Source organism: Sminthopsis crassicaudata, chromosome 3 (assembly GCF_048593235.1).
Source record: "Sminthopsis crassicaudata isolate SCR6 chromosome 3, ASM4859323v1, whole genome shotgun sequence".
NCBI classification, from domain to species: Eukaryota; Metazoa; Chordata; class Mammalia; order Dasyuromorphia; family Dasyuridae; genus Sminthopsis; species Sminthopsis crassicaudata.
Window position 1 is genome coordinate 147,254,111 of NC_133619.1, and position 15,919 is coordinate 147,270,029.

The 15,919-nt window shown below is 35.4% G+C and overlaps 1 protein-coding gene across 1 annotated transcript in view; it reads left to right on the forward strand.

Annotated features, from left to right (window-relative positions):
- GPC6 (glypican 6) overlaps positions 1–15,919 on the forward strand; it is a 1,235,068-nt gene that overhangs the window by 1,204,304 nt on the left and 14,845 nt on the right. Inside the window, exon 8 of the mRNA XM_074299354.1 lies at positions 13,271–13,446. Coding sequence (XP_074155455.1) covers positions 13,271–13,446 — 176 coding nt within the window. The remainder of the gene's footprint in view (positions 1–13,270; positions 13,447–15,919) is intronic.

Genomic DNA, 15,919 nt, shown 5'->3' on the forward strand with positions numbered 1-15,919 from the left:
GAGAGAGAGAGAAAGAGAGAGATAGATCAGTACTCACTTAGCAAGTTAGCACTCCCTGGTAACATAGTTGCATTTCATTAGGGGTTTTCTGGAAATGAATTCTAATGGTAGGAATTTTAGATGCTATATTAAGTTAGTGGTCAGAGCTATAACTAGGTTAGAGAATAATCCTAAATTTAGAAATGGCTAGCAATGATTATAGTCTTTCAGTGGCACAGGAAAAGATAGAACTTAGCACCCAATTACAGGCAGCTAGATGAATTGGTGGATAGAGCACCTCAATTTCTTCATCAGTAAAATGACTTGAAGAAGAAAATGGCAAACCATTGTCTTTGCCAAGAAAACCCAATGGAGTCACAAAAAGTCAAACAATTGAAACAACTAAACTACAACAATAATATGGCATTTAGTTAGCATAAATAGTTAATACAGGAAATTATTAGATGTCAAGCTGGAGTGCTTCCTCTCCCTTACCCCCACCTTCATGGAAACTTCATCCATATCAGTTTTGTGACATTGTTTGTCTTTCCCTCGTGGGGTGCTGTTCTGACTACTTCAGCTGAAGGTTTGCTATGTGCTACTTGCTCCAGATTCAGTATACACTGGGTGCAAAAATTCCTAATAGACAATTCGAGTCCAGTCATGCTTATTATGCCCCTGAACTTCACACTATCTGATAAGTGATACCCTGACTACCAGCATTATCTCATAAAGATTTAGATGTTAGCTCTTCCTACACTCCCAACTAGCCCCTCTACCTTGATATTCAGCAGCAATGGATATACATGTTCAAGGAAGGAGGAAAGATTATAATCAAAATTAGATAATAAAAAGCAAAAGATGAGCAAGACACAGACCAAGATATAAATCACCTCTTTACAAAGCAGAAGGCCTTTTATAATAAAAAATGTCAGCCATGTTTCCAAATCTTTTCGCTTCACAAATCTATATGATCTAATGTGAAAGTTCATTGAAAAGCAGGAATCCCAAGAGGAGAGATAGTGACTTATCTCAGTTTTAGCATCCTAGTCTATCATCTCTTTTGAGTGTCCCCCTGATTTAGGCATGACTTCAAATAGCCAATCCTTTCTCCCTTACCACCTCCAGCCCACATGAAGCCTCATATTCATGAGTTCAAATATAGCCTCAGATATTTACTAGTTGTGTGACCCTTGTCAGATCACTTAATCCTGTTTGCCACAATGTCTTCATCTGTAAAATCAGCTGAAGGTAATGCTTCACAAATGGAATAAAGTCCCTATTGGTGACTTGCTTGAAGCCAACTAAAGCTATCAAAGCTGCAAGTTCAAAAATGGCTTTCTACTTGTAGAGATGTGAGGGCCCTCCTGAGCCTTGCAGATCAAAAGCAAAATTCAAATATAAAGTCCTAGTTCTGTCAAGGGCTTTCACAGATCCTATGGGCTCCATCTCCCATCCTTAGACAGCTCTGTGGATTTATTCTCAGTCTCTACTTCTGGTAATTGACAAAGTGGCAATTTCCCTTCTTTTTCAGATTTAAAGTTCCATATTGTCTTCAAAGTTACCCTTTGAATACAAAGGGAGGAGGAAAGGTTTTTGAGGACACTGAGGTATTGTTCCTTGTTTTCATTGTAAGTGGGGAAGCTTCAGTAGGCACAGTTAGAGTCCAGGCATTCTTGGCAGTCTCTTATTGTTCCTGGATGTTTAGGCTCCCAGGGGAAGAATTCCCGTGTAAGCTATTGCAGCCGGCTTCTGATAAATGAGTCTTAGTTGGCAGGGCAATGAGAGCCGTGTACAAAAAAGAAAAGAAAAAAAAAAAAAAAAGAAGAAATCCTCCTCTGACTCCGCACAGATATATCTGCAATAATCCTTTGCTCTAACATCAAGGAGCAACACCAGAACCAACTGTCACCTTCTGTCTTTGAGAAATTGTTGTTGCAGCAAAGGGTGAAGCTTCATGTTCTTGGCTGATTTTTGTTCCTTTTGGAATCCTTGCTTTTGTTCCACCAGGTTCTGATAGTCACTATTGTGTGAAGGCAGATTGCAGAAGCCTGACACATTATATTACTTCAACCAACAGATAATCAGATGTCATCTTCTTTTTGTTACATAAAAGGAGATCAGATTCCAACAAAAGCAAATTTCTATAGCAATCATTGATTCCTTCAGAGCTGTTATCCCTGGTTAAAGTGGGTATAGATCCTTAAGTCCTAGAACTGGGCAATTCATGAACATCATTTCTGTCTTTTTCCTAGATATCTGAACTAGTAGTGCATCCCAATTTTGCCTTCAGATCAGCTATTTGAGGCCCCAGAGAATCTAGTCTGCAAGTTGGAGTACAGACTGAATTTACATACTGAAACATAGGGCAGAAGTTTTAGTGCCTTGTTGCAAAAACAGAAAGATGTGTTTTTGTTACTTTTTCATGGGGACATTTTTTAAAGACAAACTTGTTGGAGAAAAAAAATTTTATAGGGCAGCTAGATAGTGCAGTGGATAGAGCACTAGCCTGATGTCAGAAGGACTTTGATGAGGTTTAGAGTGATCTACATTCCTGCAGTTCTCAGTGGACAGAAAGTCCTGGCAGCTGAGTGAACCACTGAGGTCCATCTGCAAAGACTTTAGTTGATAGAAGCTCATTATATTGGGTATCTTAGTGGGGGTTGGCAAGTCTGAGCAGATCAGAACCAGTGGGGGCTGGGCAGCCCAAGCAAGTCAGAATAGGGGCTGGATCTATTGGATCTATTGGAATTCAAAGGGATGCTTTTGACTAGGATTTGTAAATGAAAGGCTCTGGCATCCAGGAAAGACAACTTGTCTGCAGAGGATATGCCTCAGCCAGGAGGGGCTGGGAATCTGAAAGGAATCACAGATCAATAGGAAATACAGTTTCTTAAAGGGACCTCAACCTGCTTCAACTTGAGTTCAAATTTGGCCTCAGACAATACTTCCTAGCTATGTGACCCTGGGCAAGTCACTTAACCCCAATTGCTTCAGCAAAAATAAACAAACAAAAAAGAATGAAGGGCAACAATTATTTTTAAAAAAGAAAGAAAAAAAATTACATAGTGTCCTATGTGTTTCTTGATTTATTATTTGGTAAATGCTAATTGTGTGGAATTGTTCAGGTTATTAATGAATACATGGGGCCTGCTCAGAGGACCTTTGATTTAAATCAAATGAAGCAATTCAGACCCAGATTTTTCATTCACATAATCCAATACCCTGAGAAGGAATTTAAAAATAAACTGTGTGTTTGTCCATCTCTCAGTTTGGAAGTTGATGAATAGGATATCTTAGAATTACTGAAAGGTTTCAAAAAAAGAAAGTGTCTTAGGAAGAATCAGAAAGATGATAGTGGTAAACTATGCTGAGAAGAATCATTTCTAACACAAATACACTGTAGAAAAAGACTTATGGATCAGAATGAGAAATAAGAGGAAAAGATTTTAAAATTATGGTAAAAATAACTCTAGAAATAAAAAGTAAGACTTGAGACTTGAAGATTGGATTGAAGAGGATTAGCATTGATGAGATCAGAGTAGCAATACCTAGTTCAAAATAAACATGTAACAAATTCACAATCTTTGCCAAAAGGGAGGCTTATTTAGGGAAAGACATTACAGACAAAACTAAGAGATAAAACAAACAATAGGAGTGGCAAATATGAAGTAAAGTTGGGAGAGCGTATTGTTAGCAAGGAAAAGATAGACTTCTTCCTGACAGAAGATAGTCAGTTCGTATCAGCATCATTGTCAGAAAACAAGTAGCAAGTTGGCAAGAAGGATCCCTGAATGGAGTATGTTGGAGTAGAAAGGTATGAGAAACAAAAAAGATCAGAGAGGTAGGAAGGGGTTTAAAATGAGAAAACTTGAGTGGGACATCAAAGTCATTGGCTTAAAAGAATGTATGTATATGGCTTCTACATTCCTAGATTTTGAATCAGGTAGACCTTAGTTCAAATTCTGCCTCAGTTTCTTATTTACCTGTATAAGTCATAATTTCTCATAGTCTCAGGTAATTTCATCTATAAAATGAAAATAATAATAGCTCCTATCTCCCAGGGTTGTTATGAGACAGTATATAAAGTACTTTGAAAAACTTTAAAGCATTGTGTAAATGCTAATTAGTATTATCATTAAATCTTTTCTTCAAGCTATTTTGAAAGATAAATTTAAAAGATTAAATTAGTAGAAGCAGAGATCAGAAGGGGAAAAAAGGAAATGAAAACTTCACAAATTGGTTGTGTTTTAACAGAGTAATTATGAGTTTTGATCAAGAAAGTCTGATGTGGACTTAATCTCTTCCCCTGTCAGAAAGAAACCTAAATGGCTATTATCATATATAACCAATTCCCAGACTATCATGTTTGTATAGTGTGATTGTAAAGTAAGAATTCTTTATCAGCTTCCACTGTCCATCCCTCAACCTCTGGGTATCTTCATACAACCTTTTGAGATATTGTTTACCATATCTTTAAATGAGTCTGCCAACTATTCCATCTGGCTCCTCTTTGATTATCCCTCTGAGTTTCCCCCTTTTCTTCTCTGGGAAACCCCCAAGGCGTATTTCCCCTATAAAAATTTGCTTTTGATGAAGATCCTTGCTAAGTTCTTTACTGGACTAAGCCCACTATGAGATGAGTACCTCTTTCTCTCCTTTATAGTGCCTTCCCAACCTTTCTCCTTACTCTAGATAACTTTGGTTAGTCTGCTAAATTGTATGGTTTTAACCTGCCAGGCAATAGCAAACCCAGACCTCATGGCTAATGGATTCTTCCAAATTCTTTTCCTTTCTAACTCTATGTTTTCCCAACTTTATTTCATATTTGCCACTTCTGGTGCCTATTTTACCTCTTATTTTTTTCTATAACCTTTTCCCCTAAATAAACCTGCCTTTTGCGAAAGAGAATGGCCATTGTGAATTTGTCGCAATTTTATTTCAAACTAGGTATTGCTACCCTGATCTCATCAGATATAATCAGGCAACATAGAAAAACAGTGAAAAAATAAATGACTACATTTCATCTATTGATGATATATTGAAGAATTTGTAGAGATTAGATTAGTCTCTAAAAACTTATTGGACTTATTAAAACTGCACTCCTTTGAAGAAGTTTTTTTTTCAAATACTATATATTGTATGTACAGTTCTAAAAATGATCAGTCCTGTATAATACTAGAATTATATATATATATACATATATATATATATAGCTTATTATATAATCAGAATAATATAAATATAAAAAATAAATAAAATAAATAGAATAATAAAAATTTAATTTCTGTATCTACATATAGCTACATTACCTAGATTTCCCCTTAAACTTAATCCCCCCTTGCCTTCCCAGAGAGCCATTGCTTATAATGAAGTTTTTTTTTTAAGAAAGGAAAAGAAGACAGGCACTATTTTTCATTGTCTTTTTATCCTGAATACCTTTAGTGGTTGCTTAACAAATGCTTTTTGAATTTCATTGAATTGAAAGCAATACAGTTTTATTCCACTAATCTCCCTTGTGTTAACTTTTTTTCTTAAGGTTTTGTCAAATCCCTAAGTATGTTGATTTCAATCTTTTAAAGATTAAAATTTCTTTTGGGTCAGAGTTTCTTAACCTAGGATCTATAAATTTCTTATGTTTTTAAAACTATTTCAATATAATTGGTTTCCTAATGTTTTATTCTTATCTTTTATGCACTTAAAAACATAATTTTGAAAAGGAGTTCATAGACTTCAACAGATTATCAAAGAGATCCATGACACAAAAATGGTTAGGAACTCCGGTTTTATGAATTACTAAATCTCATTCAAAGGAAACCTCAAAGTTATACCATTGCTATTTTGTAGGTCCGATCTGCACCCTTCAAAAGTAAGAGGAGAATTCAAAATTCATTCAAGCTAAATTATTTAATCCAGATAACTAAAATTCATTCATTAGAACTCTCTAATCAATGAGTCAATTGTTTGGGGGCTGTTTAAATTCCATAGTTCTCCAGTTCATCTAAAAAAGTGAGACACATAACCTTGCACAGCCCTCCCTCAATTAAATCCAATTCACTTGAATTTTCATCATGTCATCAACTTCCTAATGTCATGATTCTCTTCAAGAATAAAGGACAAACGAAGATGGCGGAGAAGAAACACACTACTCAGTGAACGTCCTCACTCCCTCACAACCAATTAGATAAATTAAGTCTCAAAATTAGCTCAGGACTGATAGATACCACAAGGACTGGAAGCACGACTTACCAGCTGAAGAGAATCTGGAGTTTCAACAGGAAAGGTCAGTTCTCAGGGGAGGAATAAGAAAGACCAGCACAGACGGTGGGGTAGGGGCACACTGCGCCCATTGCGCTGGGAGGGGCTCTGGGATCAGAGAAGCCACTGAGGTAAAGGAATCTGGCACAGGCTGTTAGCTCTTCTCTGCTAATTATTTAGCAGTTCAGAAGAGAAAGCCAAAATATTTTAAAACTCAGATTAGATTTCCCCCCCCCCCCCACCCTGGGGCAGACTCGGCACCAGGGGGTGTGGCCTCAGCTACCTCCTGAGAATAGTTAAGAGACTGACAAGTGGGTGGATACGGCCCAAGGCAACACACACGGCCTAGCTTAGCTGGAGGGAGTGGAACTCAGCTCCAGGAAGTCCCAGAGAAGCGGAACCTTTGAACTAGGGACCGCGGTTTCTGGCAGACACTTCCAGTTTGAGCACAGGGGCTTCTCACGTCACCTGCTGCAGACGTCCACTCCCCACCCGGACACATAGGCTGAGCTTCTTGCTGTCTTCACTATTCTACGCCCTCAAAGCACAGCAGTGCTAATCACCTCTGAGGCACTCCCAGGGAGGGGGTGGGGAACTCTCTCCCGGAGCTCTCTCTTAGCTCAGGCGCAGGGGCCGCTGCATCCATCCGGTCTGGGAGGAAGCTGGTAAAGAAGTAAATAATTTCCTACCCCAGGGACAGACCCCAAAACATTTTTTAAGTATGAGCAAAAAAGCTAGAAAAACTATAGATTCCTTCTATACAGAGAAAGAGCGGGTATCCAACCCCGAGGAAGTTAACAGCAAAGATTCAGAAGATAACAACCTAAAGGGGAACGATTCCTGCCCCCCATCACATAACTCTCTCCTAGAAGAAGCTCTTAAGAAATTGAGGGAGATTGAAGAAAAATGGGGCAAGGAAAGGGAAGTTATGATAGAGAATAACAACGTCCTGAAATTGGAGTTGGAAAAAATAAAGAATTCACAGGAGATGCAGGGAAACAAAATTAGTGAATTAGAAAAGGTTAAAAAAACACAGGAAAGTAGGATTTCTGAATTGGAAAAGATAAAAAAGTCTCAAGAAAATAGAATTTCTGAATTGGAAAAAGAAAATAATTCTCAAAAAAAAAAAATTAGGGAAATGGAAAAAAATTCAATAGAGCAAAATAATTCATTTAAAAACGAAATTGGGCATTTACAAAAAGAACTAAAAACTGTGAAAGAAGAAAATAACTCCTTAAAAGTCAGGATGGAACAAATAGAAATGAATGATTCACAGAGAACCCAAGAATCAGTCAAACAAAACAAAAAAAATGAGAAGCTGGAGAACAACGTCAAATACTTACTGGGAAAATCTATAGACCTGGAAAATAGATCTAGGAGAGATAATCTGCGGATTATTGGACTTCCAGAAAACTATGACCAAAAAAAGAGCCTAGATTCTATTTTACAGGAAATTATCAAAGAGAACTGTCCAGAGATAATAGAAACAGAAGGGAAAGTAGATGTGGAAAGAATTCATCGAACTCCTTCTGAAATAGACCCTAAAAAAAGAACACCACGGAATATTGTGGCTAAGCTGCAGAATTACCACACAAAGGAGAAAATCCTGCAAGCAGCTAGAAAAAAACAATTTAAATACCAAGGTGCCACAATAAGGGTCACCCAAGATCTGGCTGCCTCCACATTAAAAGATAGAAGGGCCTGGAACCTGATATTCCGTAAGGCAAAAGATCAAGGACTGCAACCAAGAATGAACTACCCAGCTAAGTTTAGCATCTTTTTCCACGGAAGAAGATGGTCATTCAATGAAACAGAGGAATTCTATATGTTTCTAAGAAAAAAACCAGACTTAAACAAAAAATTTGATCTACATCCACAAGACTGAAGAGAAACAGAAAAAGGTACACAGAACCCTTGAGAACTGTAACTCTGTTGTGGGTATATAAAAAATACTCAAGGATAATTTGATTTTACTGATATAAAAGAAAAAAAGGGGGGTGTAGTAAAGGGAAGGAGGTCGGTTCAGAAAAAGGGGAAGGAGTGATAAAAAGAGGGAAACTACATCCCAGGAAGAGACATAGAAAATACACCATATCTGAGGGAACTTAGTGAGGGGGAGAATCATTGTGTGAATCTTACTCTCATCAGAAGAGGCTCAAAGAGTAAATAATTAACATATTTGTTTTTCAGAGAATTTTCTCTCACCTCATTAAAAGGGGGGAGAGGAAAAGGGAAAAGGAAAAGGGGAATAAGTGAAGGGACTTGGAGGGAGGGGGGAGGGATCCTAAAAAAAAAAAAAAAAAAAAAAAAAAAGAGGGAGGGTTGCGCGTCACAAGGGGGGTCTGTAAATTAAATATCGGGGAGGGGGATCAGGGGGGTCAAGGGAAAAAAGCATAATCTGGGGATAATACGATGGCAGGAAATACAGAATTAGTAATTTTAACTGTAAATGTAAATGGGATGAACGATCCCATCAAACGGAGACGGATAGTAGATTGGATCAAAAAGCAGAACCCTACAATATGTTGCCTACAGGAAACACACTTAAAGCAGGGAGATACATACAGAGTAAAGGTAAAAGGTTGGAACAGGAGCCTATTATGCTTCAGGTAAAGCCAAAAAAGCAGGGGTAGCTATCCTTATCTCAGATCAAGCAAAAGCAGAAGTAGATCTCGTTAAAAAAGATAAGGAAGGAAACTATATCCTGCTGAAAGGTAGCATAAATAATGAAGCCATATCAATACTAAACATATATGCACCAAGTGGTATAGCATCTAACTTTCTAAAGGAAAAGTTAAGAGAACTGCAAGAAGAAATAGACAGTAAAACTATAATAGTGGGAGATCTCAACCTTGCACTCTCAGATTTAGACAAATCAAACCACAAAACAAACAAGAAAGAAATTAAAAAAGTAAATAGAACATTAGAAAAACTAGGTATGATAGACCTTTGGAGAAAACTGAATGGCAATAGGAAGGAATATACTTTCTTCTCAGCAGTTCATGGATCCTATACAAAAATTGACCATATACTAGGACATAAAGATCTCAAAATTAAATGTAGGAAGGCAGAAATAATAAATGCCTTCTTCTCAGATCACAATGCAATAAAAGCTACATTCAGTAAAAAGTTAGGGGTAAATAGACCAAAAAGTAATTGGAAACTGAATAATCTCATCTTAAAGAATGACTGGGTGAAAGAGCAAATTATAGAAACAATTAACAATTTCACCCAAGATAATGATAATGATGAGACATCATATCAAAATCTTTGGGATGCAGCTAAAGCGGTAATAAGGGGAAATTTTATATCTTTAGAGGCTTATTTGAAGAAAATTGAGAAAGAGAAGATTAACGAATTGGGCTTACAACTTAAAAGGCTAGAAAAAGACCAAATTATAAACCCCCAACCAAAAATTAAACTCGAAATACAAAAATTAAAAGGAGAAATCAATAAAATTGAAAGTAAAAAAACTATTGAATTAATAAATAAAACCAAGAGTTGGTTTTATGAAAAAGCCAATAAAATAGATAAACCTTTGGTAAATTTGATCAAAAAAAAGAAAGAGGAAAATCAAATTGATAGTCTTACAAATGAAAAGGGGGATCTTTCCACCAATGAAGAGGAAATTAGAGAAATAATAAGGAGTTACTTTGCCCAACTTTATGCCAATAAATTTGATAACTTAAGTGAAATGGATGACTTCCTCCAAAAATATAGGCTCCCTAGATTAACAGAGGAGGAGATAAATTGCTTAAATAGTCCCATTTCAGAAAAAGAAATAGAACAAGCTATTAATCAACTCCCCAGGAAAAAATCCCCAGGGCCAGATGGATTCACATGTGAATTCTACCAAACATTTAAAGAACAATTAGCCCCAATGTTATATAAATTATTTGAAAAAATAGGGGATGAAGGAGTCCTACCAAATTCCTTTTATGACACAGACATGGTACTGATACCTAAACCTGGTAGATCGAAAACTGAGAAAGAAAATTATAGACCAATCTCCTTAATGAATATTGATGCTAAAATCTTAAATAAGATATTAGCAAAAAGACTTCAGAAAATCATCTCCAAGATAATACACTATGATCAAGTAGGATTTATTCCAGGAATGCAGGGCTGGTTTAATATTAGGAAAACTATTAATATAATTGACCATATTAATAATCAAATTAATAAGAACCATATGATCATCTCAATAGATGCAGAAAAAGCATTTGACAAAATCCAACATCCATTCCTACTAAAAACTCTTGAGAGTATAGGAATAAACGGATTATTCCTTAGAATAATCAGGAGTATATATTTAAGACCGTCAGTAAGCATAATATGCAATAGAAATAAACTGCAACCTTTCCCAGTAAGATCAGGAGTGAAACAAGGTTGCCCACTATCACCATTACTATTCAATATAGTACTAGAAACGCTAGCCTCGGCAATAAGAGCCGAGAAAGAGATTCAAGGAATTAGAGTAGGAAATGAGGAAATTAAACTATCACTTTTTGCAGATGACATGATGGTATACTTAGAGAACCCCAAAGACTCTGCTAAAAAGCTACTAGAAATAATTCAAAATTTCAGCAAAGTGGCAGGATACAAAATAAATCCACATAAATCCTCGGCATTTTTATATATCACTAACAAAATGCAACAGCAAGAGATACAAAGAGAAATTCCATTCCAAACAAATGTTGAGAGTATAAAATATTTGGGAATCCATCTACCAAAGAAAAGTCAGGAATTATATGAGAAAAATTACAAAACACTTGCCACAAAAATAAAATCAGATTTAAATAATTGGAAAGACATTCAGTGCTCTTGGATAGGCCGAGCGAATATAATAAAGATGACAATACTCCCCAAACTAATCTATTTATTTAGTGCTATACCAATCAGACTCCCAAGAAACTATTTTAATGACCTAGAAAAAATAACAACAAAATTCATATGGAAGAATAAAAGGTCAAGAATTGCAAGGGAACTAATGAAAAAAAACTCAGAGGAAGGTGGTCTAAGTGTACCTGATCTAAAGTTATATTATATAGCAGCAGTCACCAAAACCATTTGGTATTGGCTAAGAAATAGACCGGTAGATCAGTGGAACAGATTAGATACAAAGGACAAAAAAGGGTACATCTATAACAATCTAATCTTTGACAAACCCAAAGATTCCAACATTAGGGATAAAAATTCATTATTCGGAAAAAACTGTTGGGAAAACTGGAAATTAGTATGGCAGAAATTAGATATGGATCCACACTTAACACCATATACCAAGATAAGATCAAAATGGGTCCATGATTTAGGCATAAAGAGGGAGATAATAAATAGATTAGAGGAACAGAGGATAATCTACCTCTCAGACCTGTGGAGGAGGAAGGAATTTATGACCAGAGGAGAACTAGAGATCATTATTGATCACAAAATAGAAGATTTTGATTACATCAAACTAAAAAGTTTCTGTACAAATAATACTAATGCAAACAAGATTAGAAGGGAAGTAACAAATTGGGAAAATATTTTTAAAAACAAAGGTTCTGACAAAGGTCTCATTTCCAAAATATATAGAGAACTGACCATAATTTATAAGAAACCAAACCATTCTCCAATTGATAAATGGTCAAAGGATATGAACAGACAATTCTCAGAGGAAGAAATTGAAACTATATCCACTCACATGAAAGAGTGTTCCAAATCACTACTGATCAGAGAAATGCAAATTAAGACCACTCTGAGATACCACTACACACCTGTCAGATTGGCTAAGATGACAGGAACAAATAATGACAAATGTTGGAGGGGATGTGGGGAAATTGGGACACTAATACATTGCTGGTGGAGTTGTGAAAGAATCCAGCCATTCTGGAGAGCAATCTGGAATTATGCCCAAAAAGTTATCAAACTGTGCATACCCTTTGACCCAGCAGCGCTACTACTGGGATTATATCCCAAAGAAATACTAAAGAGCGGAAAGAGACATATATGTGCCAAAATGTTTGTGGCAGCTCTTTTTGTTGTAGCTAGAAACTGGAAGATGAATGGATGTCCATCAGTTGGAGAATGGTTGGGTAAATTGTGGTATATGAAAGTTATGGAATATTATTGTTCAGTAAGAAATGACCAGCAGGAGGAATACAGAGAGGGTTGGAGAGACTTAAATCAACTGATGCTGAGTGAAATGAGCAGAACCAGAAGATCACTGTATACTACAACAACGATACTGTATGAGGATGTATTCTGATGGAAGTGGAAATCTTCAACATAAAGAAGATCCAACTCACTTCCAGTTGATCAATGATGGACAGAGGTAGATACACCCAGAGAAGAAACACTGGAGGGGAATGTAAATTGTTAGCACTAATATCTGTCTGCCCAGGTTGCATATACCTTCGGATTCTAATGTTTATTGTGCAACAAGAAAATGATATTCACACACATGTATTGTACTTAGACTATATTGTAACACATGTAAAATGTATGGTATTGCCTGTCGTCGGGGGGAGGGAATAAGGGAGGGGGGGTAATTTGGAAAAATGAATACAAGGGATAATATTATAAAATATATATATATATATAATAAAAAAAAAATTAAAAAAAAAAAAAAAGAATAAAGGACAAACAACAACAATTAATAGTACAACAATGATGTGTAAGTACTTGTACAATGGAGTCACTATTTTTTTTTCTTTTCTTTTTCTGAGGCTGGGGTTAAGTGACTTGCCCAGGGTCACACAGCTAGGAAGTGTTAAGTGTCTGAGATCACATTTGAACTTGGGTCTTCCTGAATTCAGGGCTGATGCTCTATCCACTAGCTGCCCCTGGAGTACTATTTTAACCACAATTTCCTCCACTGAAATTTTATTTCTCTAATATAATAAGCATGTTTATTGCTGCCTGGTTTGCCTAGGACTTGGACCTAATGAACTCATTTACTTTCTTTTAGTTATCATTATAGATGAAAACAAAACAGAATCCTACTTTGAAGTGAATTTTTTCTCATCATTTTTATTTCTTTTCGATCTTTCAGATACTTACCTGAGATCATGAATGATGGACTAACCAATCAGATCAATAATCCAGAAGTCGATGTGGACATCACTAGACCAGACACTTTCATAAGACAACAGATCATGGCCTTGCGGGTGATGACCAACAAGTTAAAAAATGCATACAATGGAAATGATGTGAATTTCCAAGATACAAGTAAGCAATCAGCTTAATTTAAAATCCAATTTGGTAATAACAAAGCCAAAAAAAAAACTTAATAAAATTTAGTGACCTTTATAGAAATCTTATGATTAAAATGGGATATTTCAAAATTACTATATAATTTTTCTTGACTAGAAATATATACCATTGTCTACATATTTCACTTCTCCAATCTGAGAAGCAACTTTATAGTTTTAGACGTAGAAACTTTGTAACTTCGTGGTTTATATAATTGATAAAATAGTATATTCAACTTAGAATTAGAATATTCTTAACATATTCAACACACCAATATTGAAGCAAGTCACACATATCTAAAAAGAGACAGAAATAGAATTTGAAACCCGGATCTTTTTGGCACCAAATCTAGCATCTAAACAAGTGACTGTGCTTGTTTCTTCCACCAAAAATCTATTCCAATAGCAATAGTCATTTATTAGTACAATATTGCATAAATACAATATTACATATAAATATATTTTATTAAAGTTTGGAAATTCTGCATCAAAAATTACTTTTATTGTTTGAGGAAGGCAATCAGGGTTAAATGATTTGCCTAGGATCACCCAGTAATAAGTGTCTGAAACCAAATTTGAACTCAGGTCCTCCTTACTCCACTGTATCACTTACCTGCTCCTGTACTAGAAAATTTCAAAATTTTTTCAACGTACACTTTCTAGAAAACACTTTCAGACTGAAACTAGGTAGATTCAAATGTTATCCAAGGTACTATTGGGTTAGGGATTTTGATGAATTTTTGAGATTAAGTAGAATGTGAGTTTGAGCTTTAATGCTTTCTTAATTGGTGGCTACTTTTAGGCCTGCAATGTTTTTGTGTATATCTCATTATACTCTAAGGAAGAATAAGGAGAAAATATCTTTTGAAAAAGTTTGACCCTTTAAAAGAGCAAGTAATCTCTTGAACATTAGGTGTACTCTTATTATCAGTGACTCTGTAATTTGGTCATCAGAGCAAAAGATTATGCTTGCAAGTGCATGTGGGAATTAATGAGACAGAAAGAAGCAAGTTACAGATGGAAGATATTAAGTCATCTCCCTCTTAGTTATTATCCTACAGAGTTATGCCCTGCAATATATTTTTCTCCAATTTTTGAACATTTTTATTTAATATTTTGAGTTTCAAGTTTTATCCCTCTCTTCCACTTTCCCTACTCCCTCACTGAGAGTGTAAGCAATAAGATATAGGCTATATATTGTGATTACATAAAATATATCCATTGCAACACATTTTTAGTGTTTAGTTTAATTTTTTTAAAATTCCAACAATTATATTTCTATAGGCAGGATATTCTGCCATCTGACAAAACTTGTAACCACAGTGGGGATTTTTTTCTGCTACAATAAGCCTGAATTTTATTCTCCTCAAAATTATCCTATTACTTCTTGAAAAGTCTTTCCTTATGGTCTGACTCTGTTCCAGGCATTGTACTTAATATCTGAGATACAAAGAAAGGCAAAAACAGGCTCTGCCCTAAAAAACCCTCATTTTTAAATGGGAAAAGCAACTAAATACATATAAGACAGATACATGGTGACTATAGTTCTATTTCACAATGAAAACATTAATTTAATATATTAAAAGTGAAATGAAGGGGCAGCTAGATGGTGCAGTTCATAACAGCACTGGCCCTGAAGTCAAGAGGACCTGAGTTCAAAGCTTTCCTCAGAAATATTTACTGACTGTATAACCCTGGATAAGTCACTTAACCCCACTTGCCTTGCCAAAAAAAAAAAAGAAAAGAAAAGAAAAGAAAAGAAATAAAAAAGTGAAATAAATTGACCATAAATGCTTTCTGTCTGTATCTGAAAAATGAAATTTTGATTAATTATATAACTAAGTTAAACAACAACTAATGAGTGTTAGAAACGCTAAATGGCTTCCCAAAAGTGGTTAAGTGATTTCCCCAAAATAGTAACTAGCAGAGTCAAGATTTGAACTCCAAAGTTCCATTGTCTGGCTTGTGAAGAAACCACCAATGAATGAATGACCATCCTATATTCCCCAAGCAGTAATAATAAATAACAAGTCTGGAGAAAATTCTACCCTATTATTTTTTTAATAATTTAATTTTTAATATTTAAATAATAAAATTTCAATTTTAATTATTTAATAAAATAATTAATTTAATTCCTACAGAATACCAGGTGTCAGTTAAGAGATTTGTAAAATGACATCTCAGAAATTTTTATTTCTAGATCTTGAGCTTTTTTTCCCTCCTAATAGACAAAATTCTAGATAACAGCTTTCACTGAACATCAGTCACTTAAGGACTATTGCATTTATATGACTTTTATCTTAACTCGTGGCAAGTGTGCTTGCTACTTCTTTCTGGTATTTACGAGCTGAGACAAGATTGCCATGTTCTTGGTTTTATCTCTCGAGACCTGTTTGCAAAAAAGGATATGACCTGATGCACTTAGATGCACAGCTCTAAATAGCATTGCC